Consider the following 19,514-nt stretch of genomic DNA (forward strand, 5'->3'; position numbering starts at 1 on the left):
AAGAAGCGTGCGGGGCGGCTGTCACAATAGTTCCTCAGGGGAGGAACTTTGTAGACTTTTTAAAAATATGTATTCCAATAAAATAATCTTTGGCATGTTTTAATGGATTTTAGCCTGTCATAAATGTAGTTAAGTGTAACTAATCCAACCTTACATCAAATGTATCACATCGCTGGAAAATTAACTTGATACGTGTTTTATTTTGAAAATCCCAGTGCGCAAACTCAGAATTTAAACTGTTAGAGAAGTATGAAGAGACAAAGGGCTTATAAACATGTTTTTATTTATTTTTTACTTTATTGGACTTTTACCTTATCTTGAATAATATTTACTCTGTGGAGGACTAAAGGTGCCATTACAATAAACAAATGTAAAAAAATAGAAACTAATTAAATATGAACTAAATGAATACAAAATAAATAATTAGTCAAATAAATATATAAATGTGACGTGTTTATCAAAGTGTTATTTACTACTGTTTCTATGACTTTATCCCATACTTTGTTCTAGTATTCTTTTTTTAAATGATTTATTTTATTTTGATGTATTTCTGCCCTGTGCATCACATGTCGACAAGGTTATTATTTAAAATAATAATTAGGCTAAAGATCTTTGAATCGCAAGGCGTTTAAAGCATTACGGTGATTTTTATTCACAGACACAGTTTATGCTACAATTCAATTTCATAGCAGGATGAAGGACGCAACACATGGAAAAACCGGCTGGTGAAACCGTGACAAAGAGCTTCATTTGATCCTGTTCAGACTTAATTCAGAGTCAATTTATATATATTATAAATATATAATGGATGTATTATTATTACTACACACATCCAGCCACCAGAAGAAGAAAAGAGGTAGTGGAATGATTCATAGCTTCACTGAACTCAGAGCACACAAACACAAAAAACAGACAATTATTTATTCAAATGAGATGACATGTCATGACGTCAGTGAAGTATGACATTGAACATCATCATTATCTTTACAAGTCAGTTAATACATGTTTCATTTCCTTTACAAGAGAAAGAGCACATTATTACAAAAAACGTACAAAAACAAACCCGTATTCATTCAGTTATTAAACAAGTTTTTACTAAAGTTTCCATCACAGAATCGGTTAAATTATCACCCCATGTCTCTGATGACATTCACTTCACAGATAAATGAACGATCAGTGTAAACAGCAGAGTTCAGCCACCTCAGCATGCTTTCTCCTCCCAAAACACCACGACAGTAAAGATTCTGCTCAGAACATCTTTGTTAGAGTGTAAGGAGCCGGCCCACCAGACGTCATTCTGACCAAGGGAACGTAGAGAAAGTAGTGAACACCAACTTTGTTTAGAAAAGTCTCCATTTTGCCCACACTTACGAGAAGTATTTTTCCAAGTTCTTTTTTAAGCATTTCTTGTTTTCAACCAAACATCTTGTCAGTGTAGAGAACCTGCTGATACATGAAGCTTAAGTTGAGAAGTAGATCGTGGTTGTTTTTATTAAAAACTCAACCCCTCTGGAATCTATTAAAGCTGACATTAGCTCAAGCTCATCACAGCCTCTGTTCCTCTTTTACACAGTAAATAATCCAAACATGAAGGTATAGAAGACCCCAGTGTTATTATAACTCTTCCCCATGCACATGACCTTCAGCACATGACCTAAAGGTGATCGCACAGAAGATGTGAACACGTAGACATGAAGGTGAGTGACAGCATTGAGACCTGCAGGGGGCAGTGGAGAGCTTCCATGCTGACGGTAGCAGCACACTGATAAAACTCAAAGAAACCGTGCTGCCGAGCTAAACACCTCTCTGTGCTCCTGTGCTCATGAGATAATGTGCAGACATTTGGTGCAAAACGTGCCTCTTTTCTATGCAAATGAGCCTTTTTGCAAAAATACAGTCCAATTAAACAAGACCAGCGCCGATAGCCACGAGCAGTTACAGTGAAATGGTGAAGATTGGTGGTGACTGAAGCACATTTATAAGGCTGCTCCGTCATTTATTTTGGGACGCAGTGGAATGAAAAATAAATGAATAAAGCTCCCCAACGTGTTTTTAGTTTTTAAATGCACAAGAAAAATAAAAAAGGTAATTTTATAAATGAATAAACAAATGATTTATTCCCTCTCGTGTTTGTTTTTACTGCAGTTGAAGTGTCACTGGAGTCACTTGGATGTGTTAAGATTTAAAGGAGTTGACCAGCAGAAAACTGCATTTAACGGCCCGACCATCAATGTCCTCTTCATGGACCTGATGTGCCCCTAAAAGTGGCCTCGATCTGCTCCAGTGTCTTGCCCTTTGTTTCTGGGATGAAGGCGATGGTGAAGATCATGTTGAGGACACACATCGAGGCGAAGAGCCAGAAGGTTCCGGCGCTGGTTAGAAGACCCTGGAAGAGGAAAAGGTTTCATAGCTTCACATAAGATTACAAAAGGCAACAAGACTGTATACCCCGCCAAAGAATGCCCCAAAAGCATCTACAAATTCAGAGAGTCAGTGATGTATGTACCGTTTCTTATGTTTTCCTTTATGAGAAAACGTTTTGACATGATGTTGAGTTGAACAGCAACAAGTTATATATTCTGTGATCACGAGGTCACAGTTTTAAAGGAGCAGTGTGTAGGATTTAGTGCCATCTAGTGGTGAGGTTGCAGATTGAAACCAACCAAATACACAATTGTGTCGGAGAACTACGGTGGCCTTCAGGTAACGTGAGAACGTGACAGTCTCTCTCTAGAATCAGTGTTTTGGTTCGTCTGTTCTGGGCTACCGTAGAAAGATGGAGGTGCAACATGGTGGACTCAGTGAGGAGGACCTGCTCCCCATGTAGATATGAAGGACTTATGCTAAGCTAACGGAAACAACAATTCTTAGTTTCAGGTGATTACACACCAACAAAAACATAGTTATGAATATTATATTACATTTTCTAATAGATCCCCTATATGCTACACGCTGGCCCTTTAGCAGGATATTATGCCACATTCATTACATTACTATTCAAAGTTGATCAAGAGAGAAACAAATCTTTAACTACATCCTATCTGGCCTCCCATCAAATAAATCACATGTCCCCAAAATCTATTTTTATGAAACCCCGTTTAGTCCTGCTGAGCACTCACCATCATGTCTTGGAAGTTCTTGGTGACGAGGAACGCCATGCTCCAGTTGGTGAGGACGCAGAGGGCGCTGGCGACCCCCCTCACTTTGGAGGGGAAAATCTCCGACATGACGAGCCACGGGATCGGACCCCAACCGAGAGCAAAACCTGAACACAGCAACAACTATCAATGTGGTACAGGACTACATCAACTTGCACTGAAGTACAAAGTGGAGGTACTTGTACTGTATCAAATTTAACTTAACACTTCTATCCCATTACAATATTGTCTTGTTTTTCATCTCCTTCCTGATCAGGTAAAACCACGCATCTCCAGATGTGTTGATGTTGAATGTTTGTGATGAACTAAAGGATGAAGTGTTTCCTTTATGTGTTGAGAATACTTCTTCAGCTAAATAAACTCTTTAAAAAGCCTCTCGGATCAGCAGGAAAAAGCATCGTCACAAAGCTGAAAACAGGATGACAACAAACACGTGACGCTCTTATAGAATATGATCCATTGTTGTCGATTAAACTAGCCAACATGATATGAAGGAGTTTGTAAAAACATTTTACAGGACTATCAATACTTTAACAACCTAAAGTACATTTAGCTCATTACATACTTTGACTTCAGTAAGGCCTTTAATGCAGGACTTTTACTTGTATTTTCATCGTGTGGTATTTGTATTTTTACTCAAGTAAAGGATCCGAGTTCTTGTTCCACCTCTGCAAATCGCAATTACCAACATTTTGTGGATTTAGTCTATTTGGAGGATTAGACGCTTTGCAGATGACTCCATAATGTATCTCTGTGAATCCGGATGCAACAATGATATCCAAACACTACATCACATAAAGGCTCATCAGCAGCTAACTTACTCCACCTCTTGATAAATGCTCACTGTCCCCGACTGCAGCACAACAAGAACGTTTAGTGGATGTACGTTGACAGTGAGGAGCTGCCGGTTGTCCCCATTAGTCACTTAGACACAAAAACAAGTGAAATTGGTTCCATGTTCAGAAAGAGAGGCTTCCCTTTAATAACTGGATTAGATTAATGTCAGACCCTGGATCTCACCTGTGATGAAGACGGCCATGCTGGCCAGGGCCAGCCAGGCCAGGTCAGCGTGGGGTGCTACGCTAGCCTGGCTCTGGATGTCTGCGAGGCCCAGCGAGCTGGTGCTGTGAAGTTTGGACATCAGGTAGAAGTAAACCCCGAATGCTGTGGTGCTGATCGCCATTAAAACGCCTCGATTATGAACGGGAGAAAGAAACAAACACAGAAACACAATCCGTCACGTCGTGTCTGGTGCAGAAGAGAGAACTGAAGTGGTGACATCATTTCATTACAAAACACTATCAAATTATTATTTAGAATAACCTCAAATACATTTTACGTATTTTCATGTTATTTCATAAGCGGACTTCACATATTGGCCCAAGTGAGAATATTTCAACTCAAGCTAGAGATTCGCACGCTGCTGCGTCGCAAAAGTCTTTCATGGCTGAGATTCTCCAGTCGTCACTGAATCCAAAATGGAGGAAAGATCATTGTAGCCGTCTGTGGTCACCAAGAGCTCTATGATAGTAGATGTAATAGTACAGAGAACAGATAAACCATAGACTGTCCATCGTACAAACATCAACGTTTCATTTATACCAAGATGACGTTATGTTGAGTGTTGGTGGAGCAGCTACAATGTTAGCTTAGCCTAGCAGTGCTAGCCTAGCACTGATCGATCCAGACTCCATTCAGAAAACAAGCAATTTAAAAGTACTTTGCTTGTCGTCTTGCGAACAGACCTGACAGAGCATGAATTCAGACTTTTTATAAATCATCAACGTTACCACGAGTCGTATTGTTAACATTTTATCTGTTAAAATCTGTTTATTTTGGGTTCATGCCGCTGTAGTAAACCAGATCAATTGGTTTGTGGTCGTGTGGCTTGCTAGATAAAGTGGATACAGGTTGGTGAAACACCTCCAGATGACTTAATGAACCGGACATGACACCGTTTGTAAAAACACAAACGGTCCTGCTATCACACGAGAAAATCCGCTTTGTGTTTGGTTCAAACACTAAAACGATTGGCTCCAAAGGATTATGTGAAATGTTAAAAGAAGTTAATTAAATGGGTTTAATATATCACATTTAATTGAAAATACCTGAGATTATGAGAAGGATTTTTCTTCCAGCTCTGTCCATGATCAGCGCCGCCACGCCCGTAAACACGACCTGAATCAGACCCACGATCACCGACGCCAGGTCGCTCTCCTGAAGAACAGCGAAATATTCACATCGATGCTTTCAACAAGATACAGTCGTGTTTTCACTGATATGATATGCAGAAAGTGCTGTCACTCTTACATTCATTTATACATTAAATTACAATTCCGTGTGGGATTTCAAGGTGAAATTTAAATTAAAAAAAAAACAACTAGTTTTTGTTTGCTTTTGGATTCAGTTGTAGTTTAAAAGTTAAAATGATTGATCTGAACAGGTAGTTATTAAAACAGTAGATTGAACTACTTGAATATTTTTTCAGTACATCCTTAAGAATTTCATCAAGTTCTGACGAGAGAATAAAAGACTCGGCATCAACAGCACTGGACAGTAGCTGTAAAACACATTTGTAACTGCAACTGAATTCAAAGTTAATTAGAAATAAATCCCGTTTTAAAGCCTCCTCACCTTAAAATGCGCCTGTTCAAATATGTTCTCAGCGTAGAACATGATGGCATTGATCCCCGTCATCTGCTGGAATATCATCAGCATGATGCCGATCACCAGAGGCTTGTAGACGCCGGGGTCCTTCAGGTCGGACATCTGGAAACCAGAGCCCTGAAGAGGACAGAGAGACCTGGGTCACAAGGCTCTCACTGACTGAACCCTTTAGAAGGGATGTGATGTTTAGACGTGTGGTTGTATGAGGTACTTCTACATAGTCAGAGTTTTACTACAGTAGATGGAGTTTAGACACCTAAAAGAATCAGTTTAAGTGAGCGCTATATTCAGAATATTTTCTTTACCTTGCTGTCAGACAGATCTTTATGACGGGGAACTGAAGCAGACATCTATGCAATATCTTCAGCAATAGATGTCTGCCCAAAAGTACTGTCCCTTTAAGATACAATCAGTGAGACATTTCATGGTCTGGGACTGCAGACTAGACTGTGTGACCCTCTGACCTGAACCGTCCTGGTATTGGCTTCAACACTTCCAAAGAGCGTCTTCAGTGTCAAACGTTGTGTTGGTTTGAGCCTCCTCCCTCTGTTCCTGATCCACGACTCACCTGCTGATTGCAGGCGTCCTCGATGCGGGCGCACTCCCACTCCACGGGGGCGTCGGGCCCCCGCAGGTAGCGCAGCGCCTCCTCGGCCTCCCGCCTCTTGCCCTGCGACAGCAGGAAGCGGGGCGTCTCTGGCATGAAGCACATGCAGACCATCAGCAGCGTCGGCGGGATGGAGCTGCAGATCGCCAGCCAGCGCCAGTCCAGGTAGAGACCTGCAGGACCAGGTCACACGTCACGGGGGCGGATGACAGCAGACTGGGTTATATTTGCATAACGAATTTATATTTCATTTGCTAACGTTAGATATTTACAACAGACATATTTAGCATTATGAAAATGAGTAATCTAGGGCGTTCGCCAACGTTAGTTGCCAGATCTTGAAGCACAATCTAACTGAGACAATAATCAGACTGAGAGGATGCTCCTGAAGCTCCTAATTGACAGATGGATCCTATTAAAAATGAAGACACAGTTATGACATCAGCTGCCTTTACTCTGTTGTCTTTAAATGGGAGGCCCAATAAGATCTGAGTTTCCCCCTAGTTGTGTTCTGTAAGTGTCAGGTCCTGGTGCACGACACACTGGAGGCTGCAGGACACAGCAGAGCCTTGTCAGGTCCAGGTTCTCCTCACAAGCTGCTTCTTCTAAAATACATTCCTCTGCAGATCTGATTGCTCCACTGGATCGTTGTATAACAATCACAGTGTTCACCTTTGTGTCGAAAGGCAGCTGGTTAGTTTGGTTTTTTTTTGGTTCCTTTATATGACATCAACTAAATAAATGACCACATTCGTTAGACATTGAAAAAAGGCCATTCGACCCAAATTACATAATAAACATCTGTGTCCTCTAACAGGAGACAACCCCTGTGTGACACGCCAGCGTCTATTAAATGGCATGCAGCTAACAAGATTAGCGAGAAGCAGCTATTTTCATGCAGGTCAATCAGAGACGTCGATGATCGCATCACATGACGGCCAGCTTTCAGTCTTCTTCTTCTTCTCAACCTCTAATTTAACTCAACTAAACTGTTTTAACGGGTGTTTGACAGAGAAAGAAGCGTTAATACAGATAACAACCAGAAGAAGGGTAATGTTATGCATTATGTAGTTGCTGTCATAATGGTGAGTGTTGTAAAGTTGTAAGTTACTTCATGAAAGAAAATGATTCACTCAATGATTCACAGCCTGTAAACTGAGACCTCGTGGGACTTTCTCAATAACCCGGAGTCAGACTTCACCGAATGAGGTTGAACGACGCCATAAACACATGAAGCTGAGCGTAACATACCTGCCAGATAAGCTCCCATGATGCCGAACACCACCATGAGTTGCACGCAGGAGCCCAACAGCCCGCGTACGCGCTCGTGTGCCATCTCAGAGATATACAGCTGAGCGGAGAGAGACAGAAAGATCAGTACGCACCAGCTCTCAGTGATAATGAGCCCGAGGAGCCGCATTGTCTGGCTCATGCACATGTGACAAAAAGGTATTTTTATTCAAAGTTACATGCTGTAGCTTTAATGTGCAACAAGGCAGGAAACCACGGCGTGAACACCAACGAAGAAGAAGAAGAAGAATAATAAAAGCCCCGTCATGACAACACGGGGTTGAACAGAACAAAACACACTTCTTACCGGGACGACCAGTGACGTGACCCCGCTGGCGACGCCCGTGAGCACCCGGCCGATGTAAAGCATCCACACGTTCTGCGCCGCGATGATGACGGTGAAGCCGAAGACGAACGGCAGCGAGCAGAACATCAGGGTGAGCTTCCTGCCGATCTTCCCCACCATCCAACCGCCCAGCAGGCCGCCGGCCGCCGCTCCCACCGTCACTATGGACTGAGACGCCAACGACACAGAGGTTAGGGACATTTCAACTACATTTGGACTCCGAGCTGTCAGCTCTTCATCACAATATTGTCTGCTTAAAAATGTCTATATTGGAATGAAAAAAAGTTGCATTTAAAAACGACATATATTTTACAATGAATCCTTCAATGACTTCTATTGTTTCACCTCACAATCCGAGATGTAAATTGCTTTTTAACATCATGATCGTAAGAAACTCTTTTCATGCTGTCACTAGGTTTTTGACCCCAAGTGAGTCCAACGTGTTTGGACAACATGTGATCACATTAAAACTGCTGATAAGTAAAAAAAAAAAGAAACCACAACAGCACATCATTTAACAGCTGTTCTGCTTTGTGACACTGGACCATCGTACCCCGAACCACGAGGCCTGGTCGGCGTCCAGCCGCAGCCGAGGGTCGGCGATCCTGGTGAGTTCGGGGATGGCGGGGGAGCTGTAGCCCAACACGAAGCCGAAGCTCATGGGACCCAGAACGGAGGCGAACGTCGCCAGGTACAAGTTCCTGTTCTTCACTTTGCTGTGGAGAGAAAGAGGAACAGAGCAAGAGCGTGAAGACCATAGGTTGGGGCTCTTCTCGTGCCTCCTTGTCTCCTCCTGCCTGTGACTAGAGCTCAGGATGCACACGTGTATCCTTTGTGGAAGTGACGCCTCCGAAGTACGGATGTCTCCTTTTGTTAAATGCCCGTTGCCCTCGACTCTCTTCCTCAGCTCGCATCTCAGGTGGGAGGGACTAAGTCCACGAGGGGAGGAGGCGAGGAAAGGAGGCGAGGACGTAAAAACTGAGAAGAGCCTGAGATCAAAGGAACGTTCAGCTGCTCAAATAAGTTAAAATGTCTCAGTGAAAGAGCAGGATGCTGTCAGCTCTATAAACTTACACGCTTCAATCTGCAAACTCTTTGTTTTAAGAATCAAAATAACATAATTTTAATATTTATGTCAACTACATTTTGTGAAAGTATCTCTAAACCTCTTGGCAAAGAAAACAATATGTTACCATTTCTGCCTGCTCTGTCTGTTACATATTAATATTAGACAGATTTACATTGTAATATTTTAAGTGGGCACTAAGACATGAATAAAAAAAATTATATTAATCTATTTCTGCCTGTTTTAACTTGATTTACACTTCTCATCGTCATAGTTTAAGTGGGCCTGTATTAGAATTCATTGTTCTGTATATGGCCCACCATCAAATATATAGAGAAACGTGACAAACCCGGCTGTAAATCCTACTATTCCTTGGCAGCCATTGATTTCCATTCCTTTTTGTACGACATGAAACAAAATGGAACATTTGTTTAATCAACTAATTAGCATATCAGTTGATTTAAAGATGTATTAACTGGGTTAGTGAGTCATTTGAAGACTCTGGGAACTTGTGATGGACACAATTAAATCTGACATTTCAACAGCAGCTGCATAGTGCAGACAGTACATCAGAATGGATTTGACAAACATGAATGACTGATAAGATAGCCATGTGTCCAGAGTGCACTGATTGATTCTTTGTACTATATATTCGTCGGTTACTCATGGTACTGAATGGACCCTTGGAATGACAGACATTAAGGTGCATGCACATGACTCCAGCGCACGTGCCAGTGCCTGGAATGTGTGTTTTGTTATGCAGCATTCTGTCAGCAGATACACTGAAGTGGTATGTTTGTGTGTTAACTGACCTCAGGTACGCGTCCTGCTCCGACATGAGTCGGGTAGGATCCCCGTCTCCGCCCTCCTCCCCATCCAGCAGCCGCGTCCTCTCATTCTGGATGTCCATGCTGAGGAAAGTATCTAAATGTGTCCTCCTTCTTCTTCTTCTTCTTCTTCAGTGTTTTATATGCATCAACAGGTCGAGCAAAACTAACCCGAGGGGGAAAAAATCAACAACGTTTGTTGCGTTACAAACTGGCAACCGAGCAGCTACACGAGGACGGAACCGGGATACCAGAGACTAGAGGCTACAGTGTCACATTAACGACATTTCAGTTATTTACCGCAGAAACTGCTTCTTCCTACACCCCCAACTTGTCTTGTCAACATTTAAGTCAGCTGATCTTCATTTGTGCCTGCTATTTCCTGTTTTCAAAATAAAGGTTCATGCTGTTGTTGCTTGGGGGACAGAGATACTTAACATTAGCTACGTGCTCAGCTGAAGACGTGTCGTGTCACGCTATTACAATTGTCAAACAGTTTAATAAGCACAGTCAAACTGACATACCGGGCTTCCGCTGTTTTCATTGAAAAGTAGCTAAGCTAACTGGGGCTAAGCTAACGACATTTTATTTTGCAAAGCAGTCAAAGACATTATGTTACACGCTGTTTTTATACACTACTTAAAGTTAGTTACAATAAAGCTAAGACACTATTAACACTTGTAAAAAAACTAAATATTAAACGATTTGACGTTCTCCGAGATTTCTTAGTTTGAAACTTAACCGGAAATGACGTAAGGCGGAAACTCTCGCTCAAAGTTGAACGTTTAGAAAATAAAAGCCTCAGTGTTGAAGTTGGTTTCCACGGTGACAACCAGATGTAACGTTAACGTAGCGACTCTAGAATAACAGCAAAGAGCAGATTAACGCAAACTGACTATCTGAACCACACAATGGACAATGAACAAAAGGTAAAATAACATTAGTTTTTTAACAATAGCAAAGTCTGTTAACTTTAGCACCTTGTTGACTACGAGTTTTGAGTTGAATTGTATTTATTTATTTTCTTTCCTTCTGTATCAGTAATTAATAATTAACGAGTTAAAGAATGCATATCAAATAAATACTTAAATTAGATAATAAATTAAAGGGACAACTCAAATGTTGACGAGGCAGAGGAGGTTGAAGCTTATTATACATTTTATATTATACCTCCGGTTTTATTCCTTGCCACAAGTTAACCCCTTTAACAGATATACATCCATTATTTACATTTTTTTATTACATTGTCTTTCTCTAATTTCAAACAACCTCTGAATACAGTTAAAGCAACAGATTGTGTACTTTGTAAAATGATCTGTACAGTTTTAAGATCACTAGATCACAACATTGTAAAGCATGTATGTTAATTACTTGTTTGTCGGTTGGTTTGTTATCCAATTGATGTCTTATAGTTCTTTCGTTATGTGTAAATTGGATAAGTGTTGTTTTTTTATGTGTTTCCCTTAAACCTCCACACAGTAGTTAATGTTCTGTATGGAGCTATGAATCCAACACAGTGAGCTCTGATTGAAGAAATCAACTTAAACTAACAACTACACTTTTTTCCTCTGAGAAAACGAACATGTCCTGATTGTCAGTCGGCCTCATCCTCTTTATTTTGTAGTTCGGTACCCCTTCAGGAAACGCTGAGATCTTTTAGTACATTCAATCTTTTGTGTATTGACTGTTCACCAGCAGGCAGAAGAGCAGAGTTTATTTCCCACCGCTGTGTCAGAAGAGGAGCTGGAGGAGGCCCGGAGCAAAAGCTCCTTCAAGCAGCTTTTCAGCTCCAGTAAAATCTTTCTGGCGCCGGGAGAGAAACGGCCCCCAAGACCAGAGCTACAGATGAGCCTCATCACCCAGAGCAAGGCTGCACAACAGTGAGAAACGGGGATTAAAAGAAGCAAAGACACATTTTCAGGAGGCTTCTACTTTAGCCTCACTGTTTATTTGTGGTTTTGTACCAACATATTGTTCAGTAAGATACTACAAAGCCAAATGTGGGGGATCTTTGCTGAAAATATCTATGTGACATCCAGTCAAAGCCTTTCCAGGTGTGAATAATGCTCATGGTGTGTTTCTCTGCAGTTACACCGATGGAACCGAGGCAATGGGAAAGTCCCAGTATGAGAAGGCTGTGATCTGCTTCTCCAAAGCCATCACACTGCAGCCGCAACAGGTGCTGATAACAGGACACATGTTGAAATGTACTGATTGTTGTGACGCTTTTCATTTAGATTAAAGATGCAAGGGTCATTTATTGTTATTATGCAACACAGAGATGCACAAAGAATTTCAGTTGTAGCCATTTGTAAGACAACAAACACACAACAAACAGTGTCCTGCTGGGTAGTGGAGTAGCCTCAGGTCCTAGCTGGGTTAGCTTAGCTTCCATCTGGGATCTCCTCCCTCTCCTCCCTCTCCTCTCTGGGGCAGTTTGGTGGCGTTCTGGTCCAGCAGGTCTGGCTGGTTGGTCGGCTGTGGAGCGGTGATCGTCTCAAAGTCTGCTGCTCTTAATCCTCACGCCTCCTTTTCAGATGTTGATGAATCATCAGATCATATAATTAGATTGTAGTAAAATAGATCAGCTGTTTATGGGACAAAGACTGTAATAAATAAGCTTTGTTTCCAGACACAGGCAGTAATAACTCTGGTGCCTGTTGGTGTGAGATGTTTTAATAGGCTCCAGTAGGTTCCTGTGTCTCAGACCTCTGCCGCTGTGTGTTTCCAGACCGGGCTGTATGTGAGCCAGGCGGAGGCCTACCTGCAGCTGTGTGACTTCCAGTCAGCAGCGGCCTGCTATAAACGGGCCGTGCTCCTGGAGCCCGGAGCCTGCGGCCCCCGCTTGGCCTTCGTCTACTACCTCCAGGTCTCCACGACACACTCCTCTGTTCTGGGTTCTGTCTGGGGTTCACTGCTGCTGTTAGCGTGTGTCTGTCCACAGCAACTTAGAGACGGAGAGGGGAGTCAGAGGTGGATAAAGATATATGGAAACATATCTCTGAGATCCTAAAACATTAAACGTGAATTTAAACTGTTCCAAGTTGAATAACCTTTAACTTGTAGAAGCAGGGAGACGTAATGTGCATTCAACATGTCAGCCGATACATTACATTCTTTATTCTCTTCTGTAGTTTTTATAATGAATCCCAGTTGAATGACTCATGTGTTTCTTTGCCTCCTCATATATTCTCAACTTTTCATCTGAATATAAGAAGTCTTTCCAGCAACTATGACAAATTAATTCATTATTATTTATTTCTGCCTCTTCCTGCACTGGGATGTTATTTATCTCTGTTACGTTTGTTATTTTTTAAATTGTGCAAAATAAACTAAACTTAAAACTAAACTTAATTATTCCAAATAAAATAGAATATTTCTGTATTTATGGACAAAAAACACTGAAATCTTGTGCAAAGAAAAAAACAAAAACGTTTACAAGTTGAGCTCTAATTGTAACATTCCCGCTGTCCAATAGATTCAGTATATCTCTTCTGTTGATGTGTGGCTTTTAGCTTTTTACTCTGTAATGTTTTGGTTTATTGTATGTATGACATTGACGTGTATTAACTCTTAACTTTGCTGCCTTCTTGGCCTGATTTCCATCGCAAAAGAGATTTTTTCTCAATGGATTTCATCTGTTTGCATAAAATCTATTATACAACAAACAAAAATACAAGGAGCAGAGAAGTGAACAAAAAGAAAATGACACGAGCGAGTTCCACGGATGAGTTTGGGCAGAAAAAATGAAATGTGCATTTTGGAGAATTCAGACCAGTTTCTGGGTTAAAAAGCGATGGGTTTGGACTCAGTTCAGCAAAGATAATCCAAAAGTTCTGGTTTGTTCATGATTTACACCCTTCATAAGTATCTCAGATAAATGTCTAAACATACAATAATTGAAAGGCGATCGCTCTGTTTGCTGTCGTCTCAGGGCCAGTGTTTGTTTGACCGAGGCCTTTTCCTCGAGGCTCTGGAGGCCTTCAGCAGAGCTGCCGAGGTGAAGCCCGGCTGCAGGGCCCACGAGGTCAGAAGGTCAGCAAGCTGCGTACTAAGATCCGTTTAAAGTTGTTTGTGCTGAGGTTTACTCACAGTTCTATCCTGTGTTTTACAGAGATATGACACCAGATATACGTAGGTATATGTCATAAGATATCTGTACATTATAGATCGAAAACAAAGCATATTATTGAGCGGGTAAAGGGACAAACAAGTACTCAAGACTCAAGATGTGACGTTTACAATCTACAGTTTTGTTTCCGCTGATAGTTCTTTTTTTAAATTCACACACATTGATCGTCAAGCCTGCAGGGGGATTATGCATTTGGTCCTGTGTGTGTGTGTGTGTGTGTCTCTCTGTCCGCGGCTAATCTCACATACTTACTATTGCAAACCAAGTCTACCTACAGGTACAAATAAAATCCCCTGCTTTATGGTCTGTTTGACTCTAAATGGACCATAATCTACTAAATGAACATCATGCTGTATTGAAGAAGACTTGAAACTAGAGATTGAGACCATAAACTCATGTTTACAATGTTTACTGAGGTAATAAATCAAGAGAGAAGTAGAGTCATTTTCTCATAGACTTCTATACAACCAGAGGAGTCGCCCCCTGGTGGGCACTAGAGAGAATGCAGGTTTTAGGACACTTCCGCATCGTCTTCACTCGGCAGAACCGGAGGTTGCCGCCTGAAGTGATGTAGTTGCCGATGTGTTTTGTACCTTGTGTTCCAGTCTGGCCTGTCTGACGGCTGCAGGTCACCACGCTGACTGTCTGAAGCAGGTGAACGACTGGATGCTGTCGGACGGTCCCACATCCGACCTTTACGTCCTCAGAGCCCGACTGCTCAAACTGCTCAACCAGGTTACGACTTCAGATACTTTAGACCAGCCGCATTTACACGTTACATCTCAGGCGGTGAGCTGATGCTGTAAAGAATCAAGAAGAAAACATCCTTCAGGTCCTGCAGGGCCGCAGACAACAGAAGTGTTTTGTGTCAGGACTTAAAATCTTAAGGCTGTTGCACCAACAACTAAATCACATTTGATCAGTATTGAGAGGCTTGCTTACAGTTGAAGCAAAAACCAAAGGTCTGTGGTTAAACTCTCAGTGATTTCCTCTCGTGTCCAGACGTCACGATGTTATCGAGACGTGAAGTCAGCGTTGGCGTTGAGCCCTCGGTGTCCGCAGGCCGCGGCCCTGCTGCTGCAGCTGCAGGAGGCCGGCGAGGAGGCCACACGCAAGGCCGTGTTCAGAGCTGTGAGCGGCCAGCTGCCCGAAGCCCTCCACATGATCAACATCGCTCTGGAGAACTGTCCGCGGGACGCTCGCCTCTATCTGTTCAGGTGAGCCCGGCACGGATGACTCACTCAGACAGAAATCACATCTCTCAGTGACAAGGCTGCTGCAAAGCAAAGACAAGTCAACACAATGTACAAGTTGACGTAATGGTGATAACCTGCATATATACATACATATACATATACAGTATACACATATCATCTGTATATTTAGTGTGACCAACAGCAAACACAAACGACTGATTTGGAGCTAAAATGTATTCTGTTTTATTTGATTACATTTATTTAAATTAAATGAAGATCAAATCTGTGTGTTTTCACTCTAATTCTCCGTCCGTCAGAGGGATTCTGTACCGCCGTCTGAAGGACTTCACAGCAGCCATCGAGGATCTGGTCCAGGCTGTGGAGCTAAGCGAGGAGGAGGAGGAGGAGGAGGTCAGGGCTCAGGCGGAGGCCGGAGAACAGAAGGAGGAGAGTGGCTCCGTGGAGGAGGAGGTGCGGTTTCAGGTGGTTCTCACCTACAATGATTTTGCCATCCAGTGCTTCAGCAGAGGCCTCTACGCCGAGGCCACTCTGCTGCTCAACAACGCCGTCGAGCAGGAGAAGGGCCAGGCCGGCCTGTACCTGAACCGAGGAGGTGAGGCCCCGGACTCTCGGTCTGTGAGTGCGCATGTCTGTCCTTACTCCACACAGACACAATCATTTTGTTCAAGCCAGAGTGTGAGTGTGAGAATGTGAAAGAAAAACCTCCTGAACGTTTAACACTGAAGGAATCCAAACGGTAGAAGCTGTCTGCAATGAAAAGCAACAACTCCCATGATCCCTTGCTGCTCCACGATGTCACCAAACTCCGTCTTGTTTTGATTGAGGGACAGAAAGTTACACAATTTGACAGAACTAATGAACTGTTGACGATGAGTTTTCTTTCCCCGGGAGAGACAGAGATCATCAGAAGCATCTGTTCTGGATCATAACAACAGGAATTCATTGATTCATTGAAGCTGTGTGTCAGACTGTTTCTTTAAGCAGGGCGAGTGGTGTTTCGCTCTGGCCGACTACCAGCAGGCAGAGGAGATGATGCGTCCCGACGACCAGGCCGTCCGGCTCCGCCTCGCCGTCCTCCACAACACGCTGGGCTCCCTCTGCTTCCAGGACGGGTCAGAACCGCCAGAGTTCACGCCCACATTCACACAGAGGAATCCTCTGCTCCTCAGATCTGGTCTAGATGCTATATGTTGTGTGTGTGTGTGTGTGTATGTGTGTGTGTGTGTTTGCAGGTGTTTCCAGGAGGCAGCTGACATGTTTTCTCTGGCCGTCCAGTACGACCCGGCAGCCGGTCGCTACTACGAGAGCAGATCCAAGGCCTTCCGGAAGCTCCTGGACCTGGAGGGAGCCAGACGGGACTTCATCTGCATGCTGATCCTGGATCCCACCAACGAGGAGGTCAGAGCTCCAGATCTCCTGGCATTATGAACTTTTTTAAGACATTTTTTGGTCTGCTACTGGTTCCCAACCTGGGGGTCCCGACCCTCACTAGGAGCCGGCAAAGTTTCACAGGGGGTCGCAAGGCATTCTTGATATTTAAGGGAAGTAAGACAACTTTTTGTTTTTGTTCTTAAATATGCAGTTTGATTATATCTCTTCATTCTATTCATTTCTGTGAAGAAAACGAAATACAAGTGTAATCAAATTAAAACTGTGATATTCACATTTTGCTGAACAGCCTTGTCATTAGAAAAGTCTGTAAAGTAGTAAACTGTGTGTGTGTGTGTGTGTGTGTGTGTGTGTGTAGCTGCCTCCGATGCTCATGAACCTGTTCCCCGGCTGCAGCGCGGCTGATGTTTTGTCCAGTCCAGCAGGACAAGCAGTCAGAGCTCAGCTGATGGACTCCATCCAGGCCTGCAGCTCCTCCTCTGACCAACAGAGGTCAGCAACACAACACATTCACTCAAAGGCTGGGAAACGCCTCACAGGCGGCAACCTCCGGTTCTGCAGAGTGAAGACGATGCTTCATGTGTTAAAGCTGCATTCTCTCTAGTGACCACCAGGGGGCGGCTCCTCTGGTTGTATAGAAGTCTATGAGAAAATGACTCTACTTCTCTCTTGTTTTATTACCTCAGTAAACATTGTAAACATGAGTTTATGGTCTCAATCTCTAGTTTCAAGTCTTCTTCAATACAGCATGATGTTCATTTAGTACATTATGGTCCATTTAGAGTCAAACAGACCATAAAGCAGGGGATGCTTTAGGGCGGGGCTACACGGTGATTGACAGGTCTCTACCAGAGACATATACGCCGTCTCTACGTCACTCCTCCTCAGTCCAGATGTGGTCACTTACGTTCATTGGTTGCGAGAAAAACAACATGGCGACAGCCGTAAATCAAGATGGCGACGTTGAAATCGCTGAACTCGAGGCTTCAAAACGCCAGTCCACAAATCACTGGGAGACAAATGGAGTGCAACTTTAAATGGAATGATATTGCTTCCATACCTGGGAACGAGTGCAACATGTTCTCTGCTGGTGCCAACCGATCAGCTATGACCTCACTTATTTACTTCCACATCATGTTGTCACACTTCAGCCTTGTGTAAATGGGTATTTTGCTAAATAATTTAAGGAACTCTTAACTATTATCCTGGACATTTAAAAAAAAAAAATATATATATATAAATACATTTTTTTTTTCTCACTTACCTCTCAGGGCTTCCGTACTCAGCTCTTTGTCATTGAATAGAGATACTGCTCTGTGTGTAACCAGCAGTGTGTGTTGTGTTTCTGTTTGTTCTCAGACTGAGCGAGGATCTCCTAAAGATGACTCTGACCAATGAGAACACGGCGAGCCAACCAGAAGACCCGTCTGTAGCAGGAGAGGAGCTGAAGGAGACGCAGATAACCGGGAAGAGCCTTCTAGCCCTCCTGCTGATCACAGCAGGAGGGCTACAAACAGATCATAGCAAGTGAAATTCAAAAAGTCTATTTAGATATAAAGCTCCATCCTTTAGGAGTTATCAGTTATAAATGTTGATTCATCTGCTGTCTGTGTTTCTGACTCTTTGTCTCGACTGTAAACGATCCCAGCGGTCATGTGATGTGCTTGAACTATTGCTGTACACATTGTGAATCACTTTTAACAATAACTTTTAAACTGAAGAAAAACTACAACACCTAGAACACCAACTACGGTCCTTTCAATCAATCCAACTTATGTTTAAACAGTCGAGAGAAACTCTTTTAAATTAACAAACTATAACAAATAAACATGTCACACCTCCATAATCTTACATTCCATCACGTAGAAACGAGAGCAGAGCAAATGATCCTGTAATCAGCATGTTGTTATATACTGCTGTCCAGTAGGGGGCAGCAGAGGCACACTTTTAGCATGCCAGTGTTTCTGAGCTTGACTGGTAGCATCATGTTTTATACGTGACGTGAGATTTACATGTCTGGGTTCTGGCTCTGGACCTTCGTCTACATCGTGTAGCTGAGGATGAATCTCAAGACCAAATGAAGGATCATGTTTCCTCTCTCAGTTTTCTACTCCTCTGTGTTTTCTTTGTCTTCATCTGATGTTGAATGACTTCTTTCTGTCTTGAACAGTAAGATAATACGTACATGTTCATAAACATTAATAACATTAAATTCTGTGACTTCAAATCCAAAGTGTGTCGGTCTAAAAACTATGACTTTCTCAAACAATTCCTCATAATACACAAGATTGTATTTTTTATTAATTGAGCAGATGTAATAATAATCAAAGTGAATTATGTGGTAGAGACACACACACTGTCTGAGGATCACACGGTGCATTGTTCGTCCGTGTGGTTTCTTCTTGGAGGGCTGAATCTTAATCTTAATCTTGGGCCACGGGTCAAAAGCAAATTTTATTTTATTGTGTTCAGACACAATATAGTAGGAGGTCAGTCCCCTCAATGAGAATGCTTTATGTGCGTGTGTCTCTGTCTCTGACTGCTTCTTGTGTAAAGTGTCACTCTGCTCAGATTATGATAAATCATGAATAGTTTTGGGATCCTACATACTGTATTTAAATTGAGGACGTTTTTTTATGTTACAAAACAATTTAAATGGCATGAACAACAATTAGTTATTTTTATTAATTGTATTTATTTATTCCCACTAGAAACCAAATCACATCTTTTGGGTGGCCACATTTGGCCCACAGGCCCCATTTTGGGCACCCTGGGTTAGAGTGTAGTGAGGCCTTTAGGATATGCTGTTGATGTA

General features: G+C 42.5%; 2 protein-coding genes across 3 annotated transcripts; one reads left to right on the forward strand and one right to left on the reverse strand.

Moving 5' to 3' along the window:
• Positions 1–907: 907 nt before the first annotated feature.
• slc2a8 (solute carrier family 2 member 8) lies at positions 908–10,323 on the reverse strand. 2 transcript variants are annotated; one of them, XM_076078905.1, is made up of 11 exons: positions 9,947–10,323; positions 8,622–8,784; positions 8,030–8,236; positions 7,684–7,783; positions 6,394–6,605; positions 5,793–5,942; positions 5,267–5,375; positions 4,179–4,349; positions 3,980–4,082; positions 3,120–3,265; positions 908–2,386 (listed from the first exon to the last, which is right to left on the reverse strand). In XM_076078905.1, the coding sequence occupies exons 1-11, from the start codon at positions 10,042–10,044 to the stop codon at positions 2,259–2,261; spliced, it is 1,587 nt and encodes a 528-aa protein (XP_075935020.1). In that variant the 5' UTR covers positions 10,045–10,323; the 3' UTR covers positions 908–2,258. The 2 variants fall into 2 exon arrangements, with proteins under 2 accessions (XP_075935020.1, XP_075935021.1); XM_076078906.1 differs by lacking the exon at positions 3,980–4,082.
• Positions 10,324–15,618: 5,295 nt separating this feature from the next.
• On the forward strand, positions 15,619–18,922 carry LOC142934381 (tetratricopeptide repeat protein 16-like). The gene is made up of 4 exons (XM_076078937.1): positions 15,619–16,422; positions 16,543–16,708; positions 17,058–17,191; positions 18,059–18,922. Exons 1-4 carry the CDS (start codon positions 16,340–16,342, stop codon positions 18,228–18,230), a joined length of 555 nt encoding a protein of 184 aa, XP_075935052.1. The 5' UTR covers positions 15,619–16,339; the 3' UTR covers positions 18,231–18,922.
• Positions 18,923–19,514: the final 592 nt, after the last annotated feature.

Source organism: Anarhichas minor, unplaced genomic scaffold (genome assembly GCF_050575085.1).
Source record: "Anarhichas minor isolate MPS153535 unplaced genomic scaffold, ASM5057508v1 ptg000068l, whole genome shotgun sequence".
Classification (NCBI taxonomy): Eukaryota; Metazoa; Chordata; class Actinopteri; order Perciformes; family Anarhichadidae; genus Anarhichas; species Anarhichas minor.